General features: G+C 35.1%; 1 protein-coding gene across 1 annotated transcript; it reads left to right on the top strand.

Annotated features, from left to right (window-relative positions):
- Nucleotides 1–8,780: 8,780 nt before the first annotated feature.
- On the top strand, nucleotides 8,781–9,531 carry RPL10L (ribosomal protein L10 like). The gene has a single exon (XM_045448502.1). The coding sequence runs from the start codon at nucleotides 8,807–8,809 to the stop codon at nucleotides 9,449–9,451; it is 645 nt and encodes a 214-aa protein (XP_045304458.1). The 5' UTR covers nucleotides 8,781–8,806; the 3' UTR covers nucleotides 9,452–9,531.
- The last annotated feature ends 8,550 nt before the right edge of the window (nucleotides 9,532–18,081 follow it).

Below are 18,081 nucleotides of genomic sequence, written 5' to 3'. Positions count from 1 at the left end.
GGCTTCTGACTTTGGCTTAGGTCACGTTCTCACAGTTCATAGGTTCAAGCCCTGCATCGGGCTCTGTACTGACAGCTTAGAGCCTGGAAAAACTTGATAAAACTAGTCAACACTCAGAACTGTGACAGACAAATAAATGACTTTGTAAATTTAACATCACTAAATTTGGGGTGGTCTGGATGCATTAACAGATACTGAGAACTCTTTTAACATTACTTTTTCTATGGAACCTTTTCACAACACATATCCTCTCTCACTTTCTCCAGACATTAATGTAGTGTATGTGCATGTGTGTGCATGTCTATACAGATACATACATATACACTTATGTACTTATTTATTTTAATCTTACAAAAGTTTAAATTTTTTATGAAGTAACAAGTTTTCCTTTACAGGTTCTATCTTTGTGTCTTGCTTTTAACAAGTCTGTATCATTTCAAGACTGTAAATAAAGTTATATGTCCTCTCTTCTAGTATTTTATTTTATCCTAATGTTTAAATCATTGATCCATCTGGAATTTATTTTGTTAAAAGACATTTGGTAAGGATCCAGATTTTTAAGAATGGCAAGGCAACATGTACTGAATAGTTTTATTCCTGCCAGTAATAAGAGTGTAAGCCATGAATTTAGAGGCACCTGTATAATCCCATGCACTAAAATATTCTTCCCAATTCTTTATTGCTTCAAATTGTATTATTATTACTCAATTCTTTTCCTATAAGGTTTTGCTTTTGGAAACCTGTGAGAGAAAAATTAAGTTGGAAGCTATAATCTACATGTTAGTGTGAATAAAGGATATGAGCATAGTTATGGTATAAATATTGTTAAAAATTTTTGAAGCCTTGGGACTGTAAAAAGTAAATGGAAGAGGGAAACCACTTGGGGAGTAAAAGTGAAAACAAGTATTAAGAAACAGAAAGTGGGGGGTGTCTGGGTGGCTCGGTTAAGCATCAGGCTCTTGATTTCAGGTCACATCTCAAGGTTTGTGGGTTTAAGCCCCATGCTGGGCTCTGTGCTGGTGGCACGGAGTCTGCTTGGGATTCTCTCTGTCTCTCTGTGCCCCTCCCCTGCTCATGCGAGCATATGCTTCCTTTCTCTCTCTGTTCCTCTCTCATAATAAATAAATTAATTTAAAAAAACACATTAAAAATTAATAAAACTTAAAAATGTTTTTAAAGAAAGAAAGTAGTATCACCTGCTCAGAAATGAAAAGGCTTCTAATAAAATTAATGAAGCTTCAGATTCACAGACATTCACTTATACAGGTGGCATGCAAGTCCCAATGACAGGGCCTAGCAATGAGTTCACACATTGTTTTTATACAATTTGCAGTCTCTTTTGCATTTCTACTTCCCATCTTTCACACTTTCCCTGAGGTCACACTTTCCCTAAGGTTAACTTGTTGATTCTTTTGATGAATCAAGTGATGTATGGGAAAATATTCTTAAAGATTAAAGAGATAGATGTCATCCTTGAGCATAGCCTTTCTCTTAGTTTATATATACAGGATGTGTTGTGGTATCATGGTGAACTTCCACACGGTGATCTTGAAAACTTACTAAATTTTCTAGAAATAACTTGGTAATACCATTTAATTACGTTAAAATGACCTATTCAAATGAATTTTTTAAGACACTAGCTTTTTTTTTATTAAAATGCATGCAAAATAATTTACTTCATTCCATAAAGGATATAGGTAGCTTTCAAGTAAGACGGTGAGGAAAGTAACGTATGCTCTGCTCCTGAACACCTTTAAATTGTCCTTAGAACTATTTTAAAATAAGAGTTTATGCCATTTCAAGGAGAAATAAAAAAAAACAAGCATCTTTTAGAGTTAGTCAGAATTTTACAAACCCCCTTACTGTCCTGTAAATAATTAAAAATTCTTATTTCTTTGAAATTAATACTTACCAAAAATTGGCAGGTCATGGGTTTATTTAACTTATTTTAATTCATGTTGCTTCAGGCATCATACATTTTTTTTTAAATGCTGGTCACTGGCACTATTTGTGGCTAATTCACATTTTGCTGCTTGAGTGACTGATGGGAAGTCTTATTGTAAAATTATTACTTTGTCAAAAGTAGCAAGCCTTTATGACCAATTACCTCCTGGATGTTGATCTCCAGTTAAATCAATAAGTAAGTTTGCAGCTGCTTTTGCTATAGCTCTATAGTAGTAGTTCATGAATATATAAATAGAATAATAAAATGGACAACCAGGAAGTAAATCTATCTGTCCATATCAGGATATAATGTGTTTCTCATTATTAAAATAATACGAGGTATATTTATTCTTATGGCAAATGAAGTAATACAAAAATCAGAACATAAAAATGGTACATATAAAATCATTGTTAAGAAAACAAATCCAAAACTAAATAGACTATATCTCTATAATTTTGTCACACCTATATGCTAATTCAATAAATATGCATTACATATATATATATATATATGTGTGTGTATATATATATATGTGTGTGTGTGTGTGTGTGTGTGTGTGTGTGTATATATATATATATATATATATATATTAATTTAGCACCCTAACAAATTTTTTAAGTTTATTTGTTTATTTTGAGAGAGACAGAGACAGTGCAAGTGGGGGAGGGGCAGAGAGAGAAGGAGAGAGAGAGAATCCCAAGGAGGCTCTGGGCTAACAGCACAGAGCCTGACATGGGGCTTGAACTCACAAGCTGTGAGATCATGACCAGAGCTAAACCCAAGAATCAGACACTTAAATGCCTGAGCCACACATGTGCCCCACGCATTCTATTTTGTAAGCAAGAAAAAACAATGACTTTTTGAGACAATCTTTAGTTCTTGTTAACCTATTATATTTCAAATCTACTAGGCACTACAAACTAGATTTCCATTCTGTTTTATGTTGCAGTGCCCTACTATATATACATGGTTTATTAGGTCAGTGAGAATGAAGAATGGAAATTCCAGAGTTTGTGGTAACTACAAAGTTAGAAGGCACAGTCCCCAAGATTTCCCTTATTTCTGACATCAACTCCAAGTTTGGGGGATTCCTGCAACCAACTTCACGTTTGATATTTCACTATAAGTACTCACAGAACTCACTGAAGGCAATTATGTTCATGGTTACGGTTTATTACAGGGAAAATGGTTATTGTTTATTACAGATTAAAATCAGCCAAGGAAAGAAGTATATTGGATAGAGTCAGGGAGAATTACCAAACCATGGAACTTCCACTGTCTTCTCATTACTGAGTTAGGATACATTACTCTTCTAGCATTAATTTGTGACAATAGGTATAGGAATCAACCAGGAGAACTTGTCCAAGTCCCAGTGTTCAGAAGTTTTCTGAGACTCCATTCTGTAGCCATGATTGATTGACTGTGCATATGCTTAGCGAAGTCTCCAGGTCAACTAATACCACTTACTCAAAGACCTACATCACATTGTTATTCTTTCTGGCATTGTCAGCCCTCAACCTAAATCACACTGCTAGACCATCTACTATCACCAAATTCCCCAGGCAAAGAGAAGACACAAGAGATTACTTCCAAGAAGCTTTGACCAAGACCAAATTCTTTACACAGGGACTAAGGTGATCAATCATATAGTGATTTACTATGTATTCCAAATAATAGGGCATTTTATTTCTGATCTAGTCTTCAATATTCACTGACATAGAGTAAGGCCAAAATATGAATGGGTTAAAATGTTTGACAGGTGAGGCAAAGCTTTTAAAAAAGCCTTCCAAAGCAGTGCTTTATCAATTAGAATACTTAATTCATAATTAAATAACCCCTGCTGTTCATTTTATTTACGAAAAAAAATCTGTTCAAGGGATAAAGAAGTTGTCCATTAAACACACAAGATTCGAAATTCATTTAACGTGAAATACAATGGGGTGTTATGATATAAATTATTAATAATACCAACATTTAACTAAATATTTGCTTCATGCATGTCTGTAAACCTAGTAAACCACATAAGCTACGTGCTATTGGCAAGCAACTTGGTCAGTAGGGGAGATAATAACATTGCTTCCAATAATTATGTCTTTTAAATAAATGGACAGGGACTTGAAACTAAAGTACAGGAAGCCCATGTACTCAGTACGTGGGAAGGTAAAACTAACACATGCACCCCAACCTCAGATCAGCGTTCCTAAAATTTTCAGATTGGACTAAGCCCTTTTAAGACAGAAGGGCTTTTAAATACATATATAGATTGTTTGTACTGATTCATCTTTAGTATAGCATTTTTATTAGTATGTTTTATTATAGCATCTTTATTTATTATAAATTATATTTTTTATAAAATTACTTAAATATTTATTATAAAATTACACATCAATTACTATATCAAACTGATTAATGGCTTGTAAATTTTGCACAAGTATGAATCCTAACCATGTAAACAAGTAAAAAGTTACTAATTAAAGTCAATCAAATTATAATGCACATATTTATGTGTTATTTCTCCCTGATTTAAACCTCATCCATTTTTTCCAATTTTCTGGAACAATGTAAAAAAATCAGTCATTTGCAGGGAACTCATCCTATGCTACCCACGCATGAAGGTAAGTGTACATACTCAGTTCCTATATCCAAAAATAAACACATACATACATACATACATACATACATACATACATACATACATACACACAATCAGCCAAAAAAAGTAAATGCATTAGATACCTGGGACTAAAAATTTAAAATCACCTGACTATATTTGTATTCAGAGAATGTGCATTTGTCAAATATATAAAGGCACCATTGTGAAACAGGTGCATGAGAGACAGGCAGCATGACCACTTATTAGCCATGACAATAGACACAATCAGCTGACTTTGAAGACAAGGCCAGCCATAACCATGACTCTTACATTCACTACTCAAGTCTAGGAAAATATCAAGTTGTTCATCTAGGCTATCAAAAATTTTGAGCTTACAGCTCCCAATGTGAAGTTACTAAGAAACACAGATGAAAATGACTGTTCATCATCAGTGGATGCTTCACACCTCATTGAAAGCCCAAGAGGGAACATGATTTCTGAATCACAATATACTGTCAAATACAAAGTGATGAGACACTACATAATGACTCAGTGATCAACAATGCAGACAGTTTCAGCAGCAGGAGAGGACATCGAGGGTGCATGTCATTATTAGTATATTAGACTCCAGTGCATAGTCCTTTGAGAACAAAGTCCAGGATTAGCTCTTTGTGTAATGTATGTATTATGATACTAAAGAAGGAAAGAAAGTGCTGCACTGAACTGATACATAGGACTGTTCTTTTCCAGTCTTCGCATAAAGGCAGAAGATACTGTATTTTGATTGTCTAATGTTAATTCTAGTTACTGCTTTGATAGATATCTAATTAACAAGTACAGGGGTATATTGTTTTATTGTGCTTCATTTTATTGTGCTTCACAGTCAGTGCATTTTTTTTTTTTACAAATTAGAGGTCTGTGGCAACTTCGTGTTAAGCAAGTTTATTGGTGTCATTTATCCAACAGCATTTTTTCACTTTCTGTCTCTGTGTCACATTTGGGTAATTTTCACATATTGAAAACTTTTTAATTATTATTATATTTGTTATGGTTATCTTTGATCAGTGATTATAATTCGCTGAAAGCTCAGATTATGGTTAGCAATTTTTAGCAATATTTTTAAATAAGGTTTGTACTTTTTAAGACCAAATGGCATTGCACACTTAATAGTATAGTGGACACATAGTATGCTATAGTATAGTATAGTGTAAACATAACTTTTATATGTACTGGGAAGCTAAAACATTCATTTGACTCACTTTATTACAATATTCACTTTGTGGTAGTGGTCTGGACCTGATCTCCCAATATCCCTGAAGTATGCCAGTATAGTATATTGCAGACCTCTTACATAGAGGTTGTGGGATAAGAAAAAGAAACCATGGAGGAAAGAATTCTTCACAGTGAAAGATGAATCATCAACTCTAAACATATTTACCTGCCTCCTTTCTAAGAGCTGTCTAAAATTCTCTCCCACCCATCCCCAAATTTATTCTTCCAGATTGTGCATTATTAGCTTTAGCCAAGTTTGTCACTTCTATTTTTCCTGGGTATGCAGAGCTAAATGGTAGCAGACTGGAGTCAATTAATACTGGCTCATGAGAGCTGATTATGTGCATTTGTCTCCATCTTCATGTTCACTGATGCTACATTGGTGACTGGAATTAATGGTGGAGCAGGAAGGTAGGGGGATACTCAAACGTTTGGAATTGATGGAGGGGAATGCTTTTAACATTTAAATAGAATATTGTGGCTCATGCATTTTTCACAGGGTCTCCTCTAATATTCAAAAGGCTAGGGAAATGGAGAATCTCAATCCGGCTCCCACCTTCTCTTCCCACCCTCTGATTCTGTCCTGCAACTGTGAGGGGCCCCACATATAAGTGTGGTAGGGTGACCAACATCTCCACTTTGGCTGGGACTAAGGGTTTTGGAGGATATAGAACTTCAATGCTAAAATTGGTACAATTCCAGAAAACCATGATTGGTCGGTCACCTTTTGGATGAAGGAAAAAGGATTATGCAAGCAGGCCCTGAAAACAACACAACTTCTGTTGGTCAGAGAGTTCTAGGGTTTTGAAAACCCAAAGCATGACCTAGACAAGTGTGAGTGACTGTGTGTGGCACATGAACTCTGTTTGGCTCTATTCCTTTTACTTCACAGACTCGTTTTTCCCAGAATTATGATAGATTTGAGGCATGTCACAGTAGAAACAGATACAAAGATGTTTATAAAGTAACAGATATTGAAAGTATGTTCAAGCCCTCCTTATTTCTTTTCTTCAGTCTTCCAAAGCCTTCCTTCCTGACCTCTCTGTGTCCATTTTTTGTCCTTTCCAGTCTGTGGACCATATTACATATAACACGATTGATAAAACCTGTGTAAAGCTCTTTAATGGTCTTGAGCAAAAGAGGAGAATCCCTAATTTGGTAAAATGAGCCCGGCACAATATACTAGGCACCCCTCACACACACACTACATTCACTTTATGCCACCCACCCCATCACTCATAGTCATATAGGCCTTACTTTTGTTCCTTAAATAGTTCAGATTCTTCCCTGCTTCAGAGTCTTTGCACATGCCAAGCCCCATGTGCCACAGTCACTATATTAAGTCTCTTTCCTGATAAAGTTGTCCCTATCCATTCTTCAGTCTAGTTCATGGCCTCATCCCAGGCTGTCAGGGCTCACTCTGCTTTTCCTTTTGGGCGCATTTTGTACTTAGATATGATGATATATCATTTGAGGAGCATCCAAATCCTCTCCTGCACCTATAAACTCAGTGAGGGCAATATAACCTTTTTTGCTGCTTCTTTTCCATATTCAGGCTTAGATAATAAATAGTAACTATTTGAGGAAAATGGGAAGGTAGAAATAAAGGAAGAAAGTAGAGGTAAGCAAGCTTTAACATAATGTGGGAAAGTTCTCTAAATTGGGAGTTTAAAATTTTTTAAAGTTTATTTATTTTGAGAGAGACAGAGCATGAGCTGGTGAGGGGCAGAAGGAAAGAGGGAGAATCTGGAAGAAGACTTTGTGCAATGACTGCAGTGGTACTAGAACTCATGAAACCATGAGATCATGATCTGAGCTGAAATCAAGAGGTGGACCCTTAAGTAATTGAGCCACCTAAATGCCCCTAAATTGGGAGTTTTAATAGTTCTATCTGATATGGACATTTTGTAAAACCTCAGTCATTTTGAGGATAGGAGTTATTTTATCACAACATATTTGATTCCCTTTTAAGGAGAAAGCATTAGCAGATTAGTATATTTATACTGGAAAGACTGTTTCATGATGTCCTGGATTTATGAAATAGCACTGAGGAATCATAACAAAACTATGGAAATTTAAATAGAAATTATAGAGTATTTGAAAATTCTCTTCCTTTCATTTTCCTCCTTCCCACATTTTGATCCTGATCATAATACTTTTATAAAATCCCATACCAGAAGGTAAAAAAGTATTACACTCACCCTCAGTAAGATGTAAAAGATTAATAAAGCATAGTTATTCTTCCATATAGTTTCTAGCAGCTGTAATATTTGAAAATGCAAATTGCCCTAAGTTGAAAATTTCAGTTGGTATTTCAATTTTGTGGATACCATTTTGATAATAAGATCATTCCATATGGCCAAATAAAACTGCCCAAGTTTTGTGTTCCTAAGGCAATTATCAAGCAATATATACAATAGTTACCTCTTCTAATGAGAGTTACTCGACTCTAATCTCTTTGAACCTTATCGGAGAGTTTATGCCAAGAAACCATTTTACCTAGAGAAGGAAACCACATACCCTTTGAGAAATAACAGTTCATCTTTAAATGCTGGTGGGAAATAAGAGCTGTAAAATTATTTAGACAAACTAGACAACAAGTATAGTGTATAGCTGGAGACACCTTTCTTATATAAACTCTAGAAAATATGTCTTTTATACCTACGACAAGGCCTAGGGCAAAAGATCTATGCCTAAGATGGGCAGCGGGGAAAGAAAAGGGCCTCTAGGCGCAAGTGGCAAACACAATTCATTTCCAGGTAGTCCACAGGAGAATATACCTAACCCTCTGCTCTGCGCATGTGCCAAGTTGTGCCCACAAAGGTGTACACTGTTGCTGTATCTATGGTGGGGACGTCCTGAAAGAGCGTCTTCCTGCTGTCAACGCGACTCTATGGTTCCATGCGGGAAGATGGACAATATTACGAAGGCGCATGCGCAGGCGTGAGAACGTACGCTTCCTGCTCTTCAAGGCTCTCCGAGTTCTTGCTGTTGCCATGGGCCGCAGACCAGCTCGATGTTACCGGTACTGCAAAAACAAGCCGTATCCAAAGTCTCATTTCTGCCGTGGTGTTCCTGATGCCAAGATCCGCATCTTTGACCTGGGTCGGAAGAAGGCAAAAGTGGATGAGTTCCCACTCTGTGGTCACATGGTGTCTGATGAATATGAGCAGCTCTCCTCTGAAGCCCTGGAGGCCGCTCGAATTTGTGCCAACAAGTATATGGTGAAGAGTTGTGGCAAAGACGGCTTTCATATTCGAGTGCGGCTTCATCCCTTCCATGTCATCCGCATCAACAAGATGTTGTCCTGTGCTGGGGCTGACAGGCTCCAGACAGGTATGCGAGGTGCCTTTGGAAAGCCCCAGGGCACAGTGGCCAGAGTCCATATTGGTCAAGTCATCATGTCCATCCGCACCAAACTTCAGAATAAGGAACACGTGATTGAAGCCTTACGCAGGGCCAAGTTCAAGTTCCCTGGCCGCCAGAAGATCCATATCTCCAAGAAGTGGGGCTTTACCAAGTTTAATGCTAATGAATTTGAAGACAAAGTGGCTAAGAAGCGTCTCATCCAGGATGGTTGTGGAGTCAAATATGTTCCCAATCGTGGCCCTCTGGACAGGTGGCGAGCTCTGCACTCCTGAGGTCTTTGGCAGCACTGATTCCTTTGGCCATGCTGGCCTCACATGCTCACCAATAAATTTTATTTGCTGACAAAAAATAAGTATTTTTTAGTATTTTAAATATTTTTAAATGTTTGTCCAATTTTTAGAATATAGACCATGAGAGAAATAGTTTTATATTAAAGGAAAGTTTTAAGAGCAAATGATGCTTTTCCTCAAGTACGAATGAAATAATTTGTATGCAATTTACAGAGAAAGTTACTGCAATTCTAATCCAAACACTTTTAATTTGGGAGAATGTAAGGAAATATGTCAAAAGTTTTGTTTGTAGTGACATCATAAGTTATGCTGCTATCCTTACCTGGAATAAAAAAATAGCTAGAAAACATCCAAGATTTGTAGAAAAAATTGTTATTGTTTATGGAAAATAAACAATAAGGATGACAATAATGATATTTATTAGTGATATTTCAACTGCAATCTCTTTGAAACTAAAAAAAAGCCTATTCTTAAACTTGTTGTTTATGTTTTCCTTATAAATTTCTGCACATTGATTTTAGAATTTCGTTATCACCTCCAATTATCAGCATTTGGACAGTTGGTTGTGACTGCAAAAGGTTTCCTCAGACAAGCCTTACATTATTTCACACTCAGGAGACAACAGTCCAATCTTTTCTTCATTACAGAAAGGTCATAGGTTGACAACAGAGTTCACATTGCTTGTATCGAAGTCCCAGTAGAACCACCAGAAAAGAGAAAATGACACCAAATCAACTATCTGTGCTTTAAAAGGACCCGAGAGAGACTTTACAATCTGTAGTTGCTTGCTCTACATTAGAGTTACATTGATCATACAGGTGGTTTTTATTGTTTGTTTTGTTTTATTTTTGAAACTTCATAAGTTAAAATTACTGGGTCTGTGTTATATTTTAAAATTCTGGTTCCTTATTTAGTCTTCTGAATCTCAATCTTGCCAACAGTGACCTCACCTTTTTGAAACTAACCACTCGTTTTCAGGGTCAACATACTGAATGAAAGCAACAAAGGGAATACTGAAGAGTATTGAGATACACACTTATTAAAGTATTTCCATTTATTTAAAAACTTCCTTTGTCAATCCTAAAATTTTGCATATGGCAATATTTTTTTTCAGGGTCCTTCCATAAGATATGTCCTACTTGTATATTTTAAAGCAAGGTTGCTGTAATAAGCTATAATATTTTCCATATTATATATGTGAGGAAGATAAATAGTAAATAATATGAATATACATACAGTGTTCTTTCACCTAAGAAGCACTTTGCTTGATGTGTTTTACTTGATGCTTTAAAATTCCTCAAGGTTTCTAGGAAATAAAAGTACTGTGCAGATCTTCTGACTCCTATCCAGTCTCGTTTACTTTTTGCCACACAGTCTTTCAAAATTAAAACTTGTATTGAAATGTGAAACACAACACAACGAAACAGTCCCTTAGTTACCTGTTTTTTTTTTTTAATTTAAGTTTATTTATTTTGAGATAGAGGGAGAGAGAAAAAGCACATGTGTGAGAGTGAGTGGGGGGAGGGGCAGAAAAAGGAGAATAATTCCAAGGAGGCTCTGCATGTTCTCAGTGCAAAGCCAGATGTGGGGCTTGAACTCAGGAAATGTGAGATCATGACCTGAGCCGAAATCAAGAGTCAGACGCTCAACCAACTGAGCCACCCAGATTCCCCAGTTATTATGTTAATATAACAATGATGCAGGTTTTAAAATATTTTCCAGCTTCATTATTCACCCTTCTCTTTGACCTCAAACTTCTCAAATGTCTTGACCTTCAAACTTGGAACTCTGTACTTACTAAATACAGGGAGGGAGCTAAGGAAAAGCCAATAAACATCTTCAGAGTCTGGTAGCTATGATTATTTATGCATATAGATAGGTAGATGAGAAGAAAGTGAAAGATTAAAAATTTTATACTAAAACCTGGTAGGTAGGTGTCATTAAGACTTATTATTTGATTTCTCCTACAGTTTTCTATATTAAGCTATTATATACATTTTATTTCCTTTAATGTTGATAGAAGAACACTTTCACTTTTTAAAGCAACAATGCTATTATGTCTCTAAGTCATGATTTAATTTTTTCAGTATTTTTCTGTTTTCTGGTCATTGTAGTTATTGACAGATTGATAAGAAGACAGTTGAGGTGAAGGATGATTTGATTATATTTTTTGCAGAGCTCATCATTATTTCTAAATTTCTATTCAAAATGTAAATTTTAATTTGGGAACATATTATGTATTCATATATTCATGCACCACTTCAATGAAACAGAACTATCTGCTTTTTTCAAAAAAAAATACAAGTACAGTTAACTAAATTCAAGTAAATGTTGCTCTCTAAAACTCTCATTTGGTTAATGGAGTTTCCAGGTTTTATGGAAAATAGTGACTGTATCAGAAGATGATGAAAACTTCAATTGGACCATGCATCGTTACCAACTCAGTTTTGAAAATGACCATTATATAATCTACCATTTCTCCCCCGCTTCAAAATACCCAGTTCTACGAAGCATACATAGCCTGAAGTCCTTAATTTTTATAAAATAAACACTAACTGTGGCGTGAATTGGATGTCACTAACACTGGCATTTAATTTCCATTTTAGCAGCTTGCCTATCCTGACAAAATTCAAGTAAGGCTTTCTGATTCTTAGAGTGTCACCATGGACCTAAGGATTAAGCTGGGAGATCATTAAGCCCCAATCACCTCTTGCTTTATATAAATGACATAGGTTTGGGGTATTTCTTAGAGTAGTGACTTTGGTGTTTTCATAAAAATACCTACTTGTTTTTAATAAGGAATGCAGAAAATAATGAGTAAAGTCAAAGTGAATTAAATTACACCATCAATAATAATTCAAAGTGAAGCCATTGTCATGCTTAACAGTGGATAATAAGGGAAGCTCTGACTGGATTTGAATCTCAGTTTCTCCACATACTTGGGCAAATTACTTAGTATCACCATTACTTAATTTTCTCAACTATAAAATGAAGTTAAGACACTATAGATTATAAGGTTGTTTTAGGATTGAATTAGATAATTCACTGAGAAAATGAGTAAGATTATGTCTTGCACATATTAAGTATACAAAATTAGTGTCAATTTATAAGTTAATATTCATGTTATCATTACTTCATTTGCTCCTGCATCACTGCTTCTCAGCCTCTGATTTTGGCTGCTTGTAGTGTTATTATTTTTTCATAATTTACAATACTAATACTATTTGGCAACCATTATTCCCTCTAGTTGTCTAATCTGAATTCTTGATTTAATTGGATTCAATATTCTGATTTTAGTTTTTGTTAATTTTTATCTTTAGTTTTGTAATTTCCACTTTCATATTCTATTTGGGTGTCTATTCTTGGGCTCCTTTTGAAGAATGTAATTGGGCTCTACCCATTATCCTTTACTATTTATTACTCACTTATGGAGATTTGCTTTATTTCCTTTTTCTTCCCCACAGATTGTATTTTTTATCTAGCTTACCCACATTTTCCATTCAATATTTCTTTCTTCCTTCTTCCTCCTTCTTCTTTTTCTCATTTATTTCAAAAGAATGCTTATATGGCTTATCGTGCCATTATTTTCATACCGCTTACGTGTGATAATAGACTCTTCTACCAGACCTCCTATTTAATCTGACAGATTGTTAAGTAAATTTCTCTAGTCACGCTTTCACAAAGCTTTTGTTACTTCTTTCTTCATTTAGTCTTCTTTTTGGGTGCCGTAGTTTGAAAACTGGATATTGCTACCTACTTTTCCATGGCTTCAGGGTGAGAAGCTAGGGGAAGGAAGGAACTAGAAGGGTTAATTATAGCCAATGATGGATGCTGGACTCTGATTCAACTTCTGAGATCCAATTAAATATTCTGCACCCAAGCTAACTCCTTGAAGTCAGGTGTGTAGCCCACCTTTCCCGCTGTGGTGTATGTCTTATACTCGCCCCTGCTGCTGTTCAGTGCTGAACACTGGAAAATGGTGAGCCCAAGTGTGAGCATCTTTGGTGCTGGTTGGGGTTCCACGTGTCAATAGATTTTCATATAATTTTCTCTTGTGTATTACTTATAACCTTAGTACATTGCTCTCCATATTAGGGCATTAGTGAGACATTTTTAAATTTCATGTTTCTTTAGAAATGTTTCTAAGAGTTTTGAGACTTTTGAAGAGGTGAATTTCATTAATGGTCATGAAATAGTTCACTATTTCTCTTCACTCCTCAAAATGTGAAATTATACATAATTATTTAGCTAGAGTTATTTAATTTAAAAAATACAGCTCTGGGATATTAGATGAGAATACCATCTCCATTTTAGGTCATCTTTTCTCCTAAATTTATGATATGCATATGACATGACCTTTTAATTGGTAGCTTTTGACTGTATTTCTTCTCTCCTGCTCTAAGAAGCTGAAACTACTAGTCTAGGCTACACTAAAGGAATATACAGGATATTTGAGTAGGATAGGTGACAATTTTAATAATTATGAGTGAGAAGTTATGGATGAGCCTTATCTATCATTAAGGAAATGCGCTACTAAAAAAAAAGCAACAGGGTTACAAGGGTTACAAGGGTTACAAGGGAGCACAGGAGGTAGTTTCTCTGGAAAACAAAAACTTTTATGTTCACTTCAATGTTTCTCCCATCAAACCAGGAGAAACCATCTTGATGAAAAACTCCACAAACCATTCTAGTAAATGCCTGAATTACTGAAACTTGAAAGACATTGAAATTGCACCAAAATAACAACATAAAGAATCTTCTATACCACTTTCAAAAAACTTCTTTACCATTTAACTGTGATCCATCTACTTTTCTGCCCCATATAAGCACCTTAAATATGAACATACTTTAAATTTCCATTACACACACACACACACACACACACACACACACTATACACATTCTCCAGTTCGTAGGAATTTGATTTATACATACAATGGACTGCTTCAATTTATAACAGTATTCTGCAATTGCATGCTAATTTTTGAGACAAAACTGGATTATTGATAAAATTGTAATTTTCTCAGTTTCATATGTTTTTCAATATGTTATAAAATAATTGAAAGTTTTCAAAATAAAATAGTCTAGAAAGTACAAGCCTACTTTATCTCAAAGCAAAGTTGAGATTTTGGAAATCCGATTCTTAACTACAGATAATGACATTTTATCTGGCAAATACCACCAGTACTTACTGACTTAGTGAATTTGAGTTATATGGAGCTCTAACTTCAGAAAATCATGTGAAATTACATAACAGATTTGAAGAGGCTTTTGCCCTAAGACCCAGTATTACTACTTTTATTATTTTTTTATTTTTAATGTTTATTCATTTTTGAGAGAGAGTGGGAGTAGGGGAGAGAGAGAGAAAGAGAGAAGGAGACACAGAATCCAATGCAGGCTCTGAGCTGTCAGTGCAGAGCCCCACGCGGGGCTCGAACTCACAAACCATGAGATCATGACCTGAGCCAAAGTCAGATGCCTAATTGACTGAGCCACCCAGGCGCCCCCAGTATTACAACTTTTAGATATCTATGTTAGAAAACTATGATGACGCATATGCAAGAGCCTTCATATCACTGTTAAAAATAAGAAAAAAAAAAAGAAGAAAAACCAAAACTAATTTCCATAAAGAGGACAATGAATGTATCTACTGGGGTATATTTACAATGGGAAACACTATAAAGAGTGAAAATAAATAACCTACCACACAGCCAACAACATAGATAAGTCTCAGAAATAAAATGTTGACCGAAAACAAGAAAATAAGACTCTAAACAGTGTAATGTCTTTTTAAAAGCTCAAAACAAATATAACTAGAGGAAATATTGTGTGTATATGAAGAAATATGTGATAAATCTAGTTTTCTAAGGAAATACTAACTCACAGAAATAAAGGCTAGTGTTTGCATGGGTGAAACATTGCACGGCACAGAAGGATTTAGGATGGTCTGTAAAGGATACTCAGATTAGATTAGATTCAGTAATACTAGTGTTGTTCTCATTTACATTTAGGAGTATGAGTTCGAGGATACTTCACTTGCTTCTAACTAATAAAATATGGCAAAAGTGATGGGCTGTCACTCTCAGGACGATGTTACAAAGCAAGTTCTTGCAACTCATTATCTTCAGTATGTCAGGGCTAATCTAGGAACTTTCCTCTTCCATATATATTTGATAAACAATTTGTCAAATCACCACATTCAACTGCTCTTAAAAATTCATAATGTGATTTTTATTGAATTTATATTAACTCTACAGAGCAATCTGATGAGAAAAAAAAATCTTTATGAAAAGGAGTCTTCCTGTTTATGAAGTAAATCTGTAACTTTATTAAGTCTCCTTTAATGTTTTTCAATACATTTTTATAATTTTCTCCATTATTGTTCTGTACATCTTTTGTTAGATTTACTTTTAGATGCTTTATGTTTTTTTTTGTTGTTGTTGTTGACATTGAAAAGATCATCTTTCTTACATTTTAATTGTGCTCTTTTATTAACTCTAACTTTCTGCTAATTCTCTTGCATATTTCTTACAGACATACCATCTGCTAATATTAATGATTTTGTCTCTTAGTCTCCAATATTTATATTTTAATACGGTTCTTATTCTTTTTGTACTAAAATCTTCAATATAATGTGAATAGAAATGGTAGGAGCAAACAATGTTCTTACATTAATCCTGATTTTAAAGGAATTGGCTCTAACATCTCATCTTTAAAGATGATATTCCCAGGGTGCCTGAGTGGCTCAGTCAGTTAAGTGTCTGACTTTGGCTCAGGTCGTGAACTAGCGGCTCATGGGTTCAAGCCTAATGTTGGGCTCTTTGCTGACAGCTCAGAGCCTGGATCCTGCTTCAGATTCTGTGTCTCTCACTTCCTCTGTCCCTCTCCTGCTCATGTTCTGTCTCTCTCTCTCCTTCAAAAATAAGTAAACATTAAAAAAATTAAAAGATGATATTCCCTCTCTTTTTAAGAGATACTCTTTATGGAGTAATGGAAGCTTCACCAACGTTCTTTTTGGCAAGAGTTAGTTTCTTCCACTTGTTTTCTTCTTTTTCTCTTTCAAATCTAGAAGTTGAATATATTGAATGGTTTTGCCTATCTGGTGACATTCAGTTTTCTACAGTAATAAATAAATATTTATTACACTATTTTTTGTCATGATTAACCACCTTGCATTCCTGGAATAAACCTAATTCTGTTGTGTAATTTTTTATATGCTGCTGAAGTAAGTTTCTCATTTTACTATTATTATATTGGTTTCAAGGATAGTCTTGCCTCATACATAGAGCTAATATGTATTGTTCTCTCTTTTCTATTTTAGAAGAGACTTATGATACTGAAATAATTTTCCTGGAAGGTTTATTAGAATCCCCTTTTATTCATTTGAGCCTGGTGTTTTTTTTGTTTTGTGTGCATGTGTTGGGAGATGATTTTAACTATTGATTTAGTTTATTTAGTGATTTCAGAAATATTCTGACTTTTCATATTTTTGTGATGCTACATATTTTGTAGTATTTTTATTTTTAACCATTTGGCTACTCTTCAGAGAACTGAAAATACTGAGTAGCAACATGACATAGACAACAGAGGCACCAGCTCTCTTGTCACAATAGAGCAAAGTAATGCACTATTTGACAGAAAAGACAGCAGAAGTAAATCACTGGAAGAAAAAATATCTAAGGAAATACAAGTTGAAAAGTTTCCATTTACCAATAACCAAAGGAAAGTGGCACTCAATGTGATATAACAATCCCCAAAAATACCTTTCTATTGAGTCCCGTTTCTGAGCATGGAATCATAACACAGATGGGGCTGTCTACCATAGACTGCCCAGGCTGATCCTGGGCCACTCTCACATACTTTAGAATGAGAAATGTTCTCATCATTATGGAGCAAAGATGAAATGCGGAGCCTGCTGTTTGGCCACTGTGACATATGGATGCCACAAATCCACCATGAAAAGCACTCATGGTCCATCCTCTACTGAATCTCCATGGAATGCAGGATGCCAGAAAGAATCATCAGAGAAGAGGCAGCCTCCTTCTTCCCAACATTGGGACTCATTTCTCACCACCAGCTTACAGCCTCCTGGAGTTTTCAAATCTAAAGGGACATCAGATACAGATGTCAGTGGGTCCCTTGTCTTCTGTTATCACAGTCTCAGGGCTCTGTCTATGTATCACTTTTAAACTTCCTCTGTGTTATATAATCATGGTTGCTGTAACCTTTTATTTCTATATTTTTGATTGTAGAGATTCTGCTCTTTTCTCAAAGCTGGAAAATTCTCATCTATTATTTCTGCAGACATTGCTGTTCTAATTTCACTATTCTCTTTTTCTGGAACTCAGATTAAACATATGCTAGATCTTGTATCCCCCATATCTCTTAATCTTTCTTTCATGTTTCTGTATCTTTGTTTCTTTGCATGGTATTTGAATAATTTCTGCATATCTATTTTCCTGTTCATTATTGTTTCTTTTGCTGACTTCAGTCTGTTGTTGAACCCACCCATGGAGATTTTAATTTCTGCAATTGCATTTTTTATTTTCAGAAGCTATATTTAGTTTCTTCTTAAAAGAACTACTTTTTTACATTTCTCTTTTTCTTTATTT

Source organism: Leopardus geoffroyi, chromosome B3 (genome assembly GCF_018350155.1).
Source record: "Leopardus geoffroyi isolate Oge1 chromosome B3, O.geoffroyi_Oge1_pat1.0, whole genome shotgun sequence".
Classification (NCBI taxonomy): domain Eukaryota; kingdom Metazoa; phylum Chordata; class Mammalia; order Carnivora; family Felidae; genus Leopardus; species Leopardus geoffroyi.
Note: the sequence above shows the minus strand (reverse complement) of the source record. Positions and strands in the feature narration are given on the sequence as shown.

What these genes read in the sequence shown, in the direction of transcription:
- RPL10L (XM_045448502.1), top strand. Translation starts at nt 8,807, where the DNA reads ATGGGCCGCAGACCAGCTCGATGTTACCGGTACTGCAAAAACAAGCCG.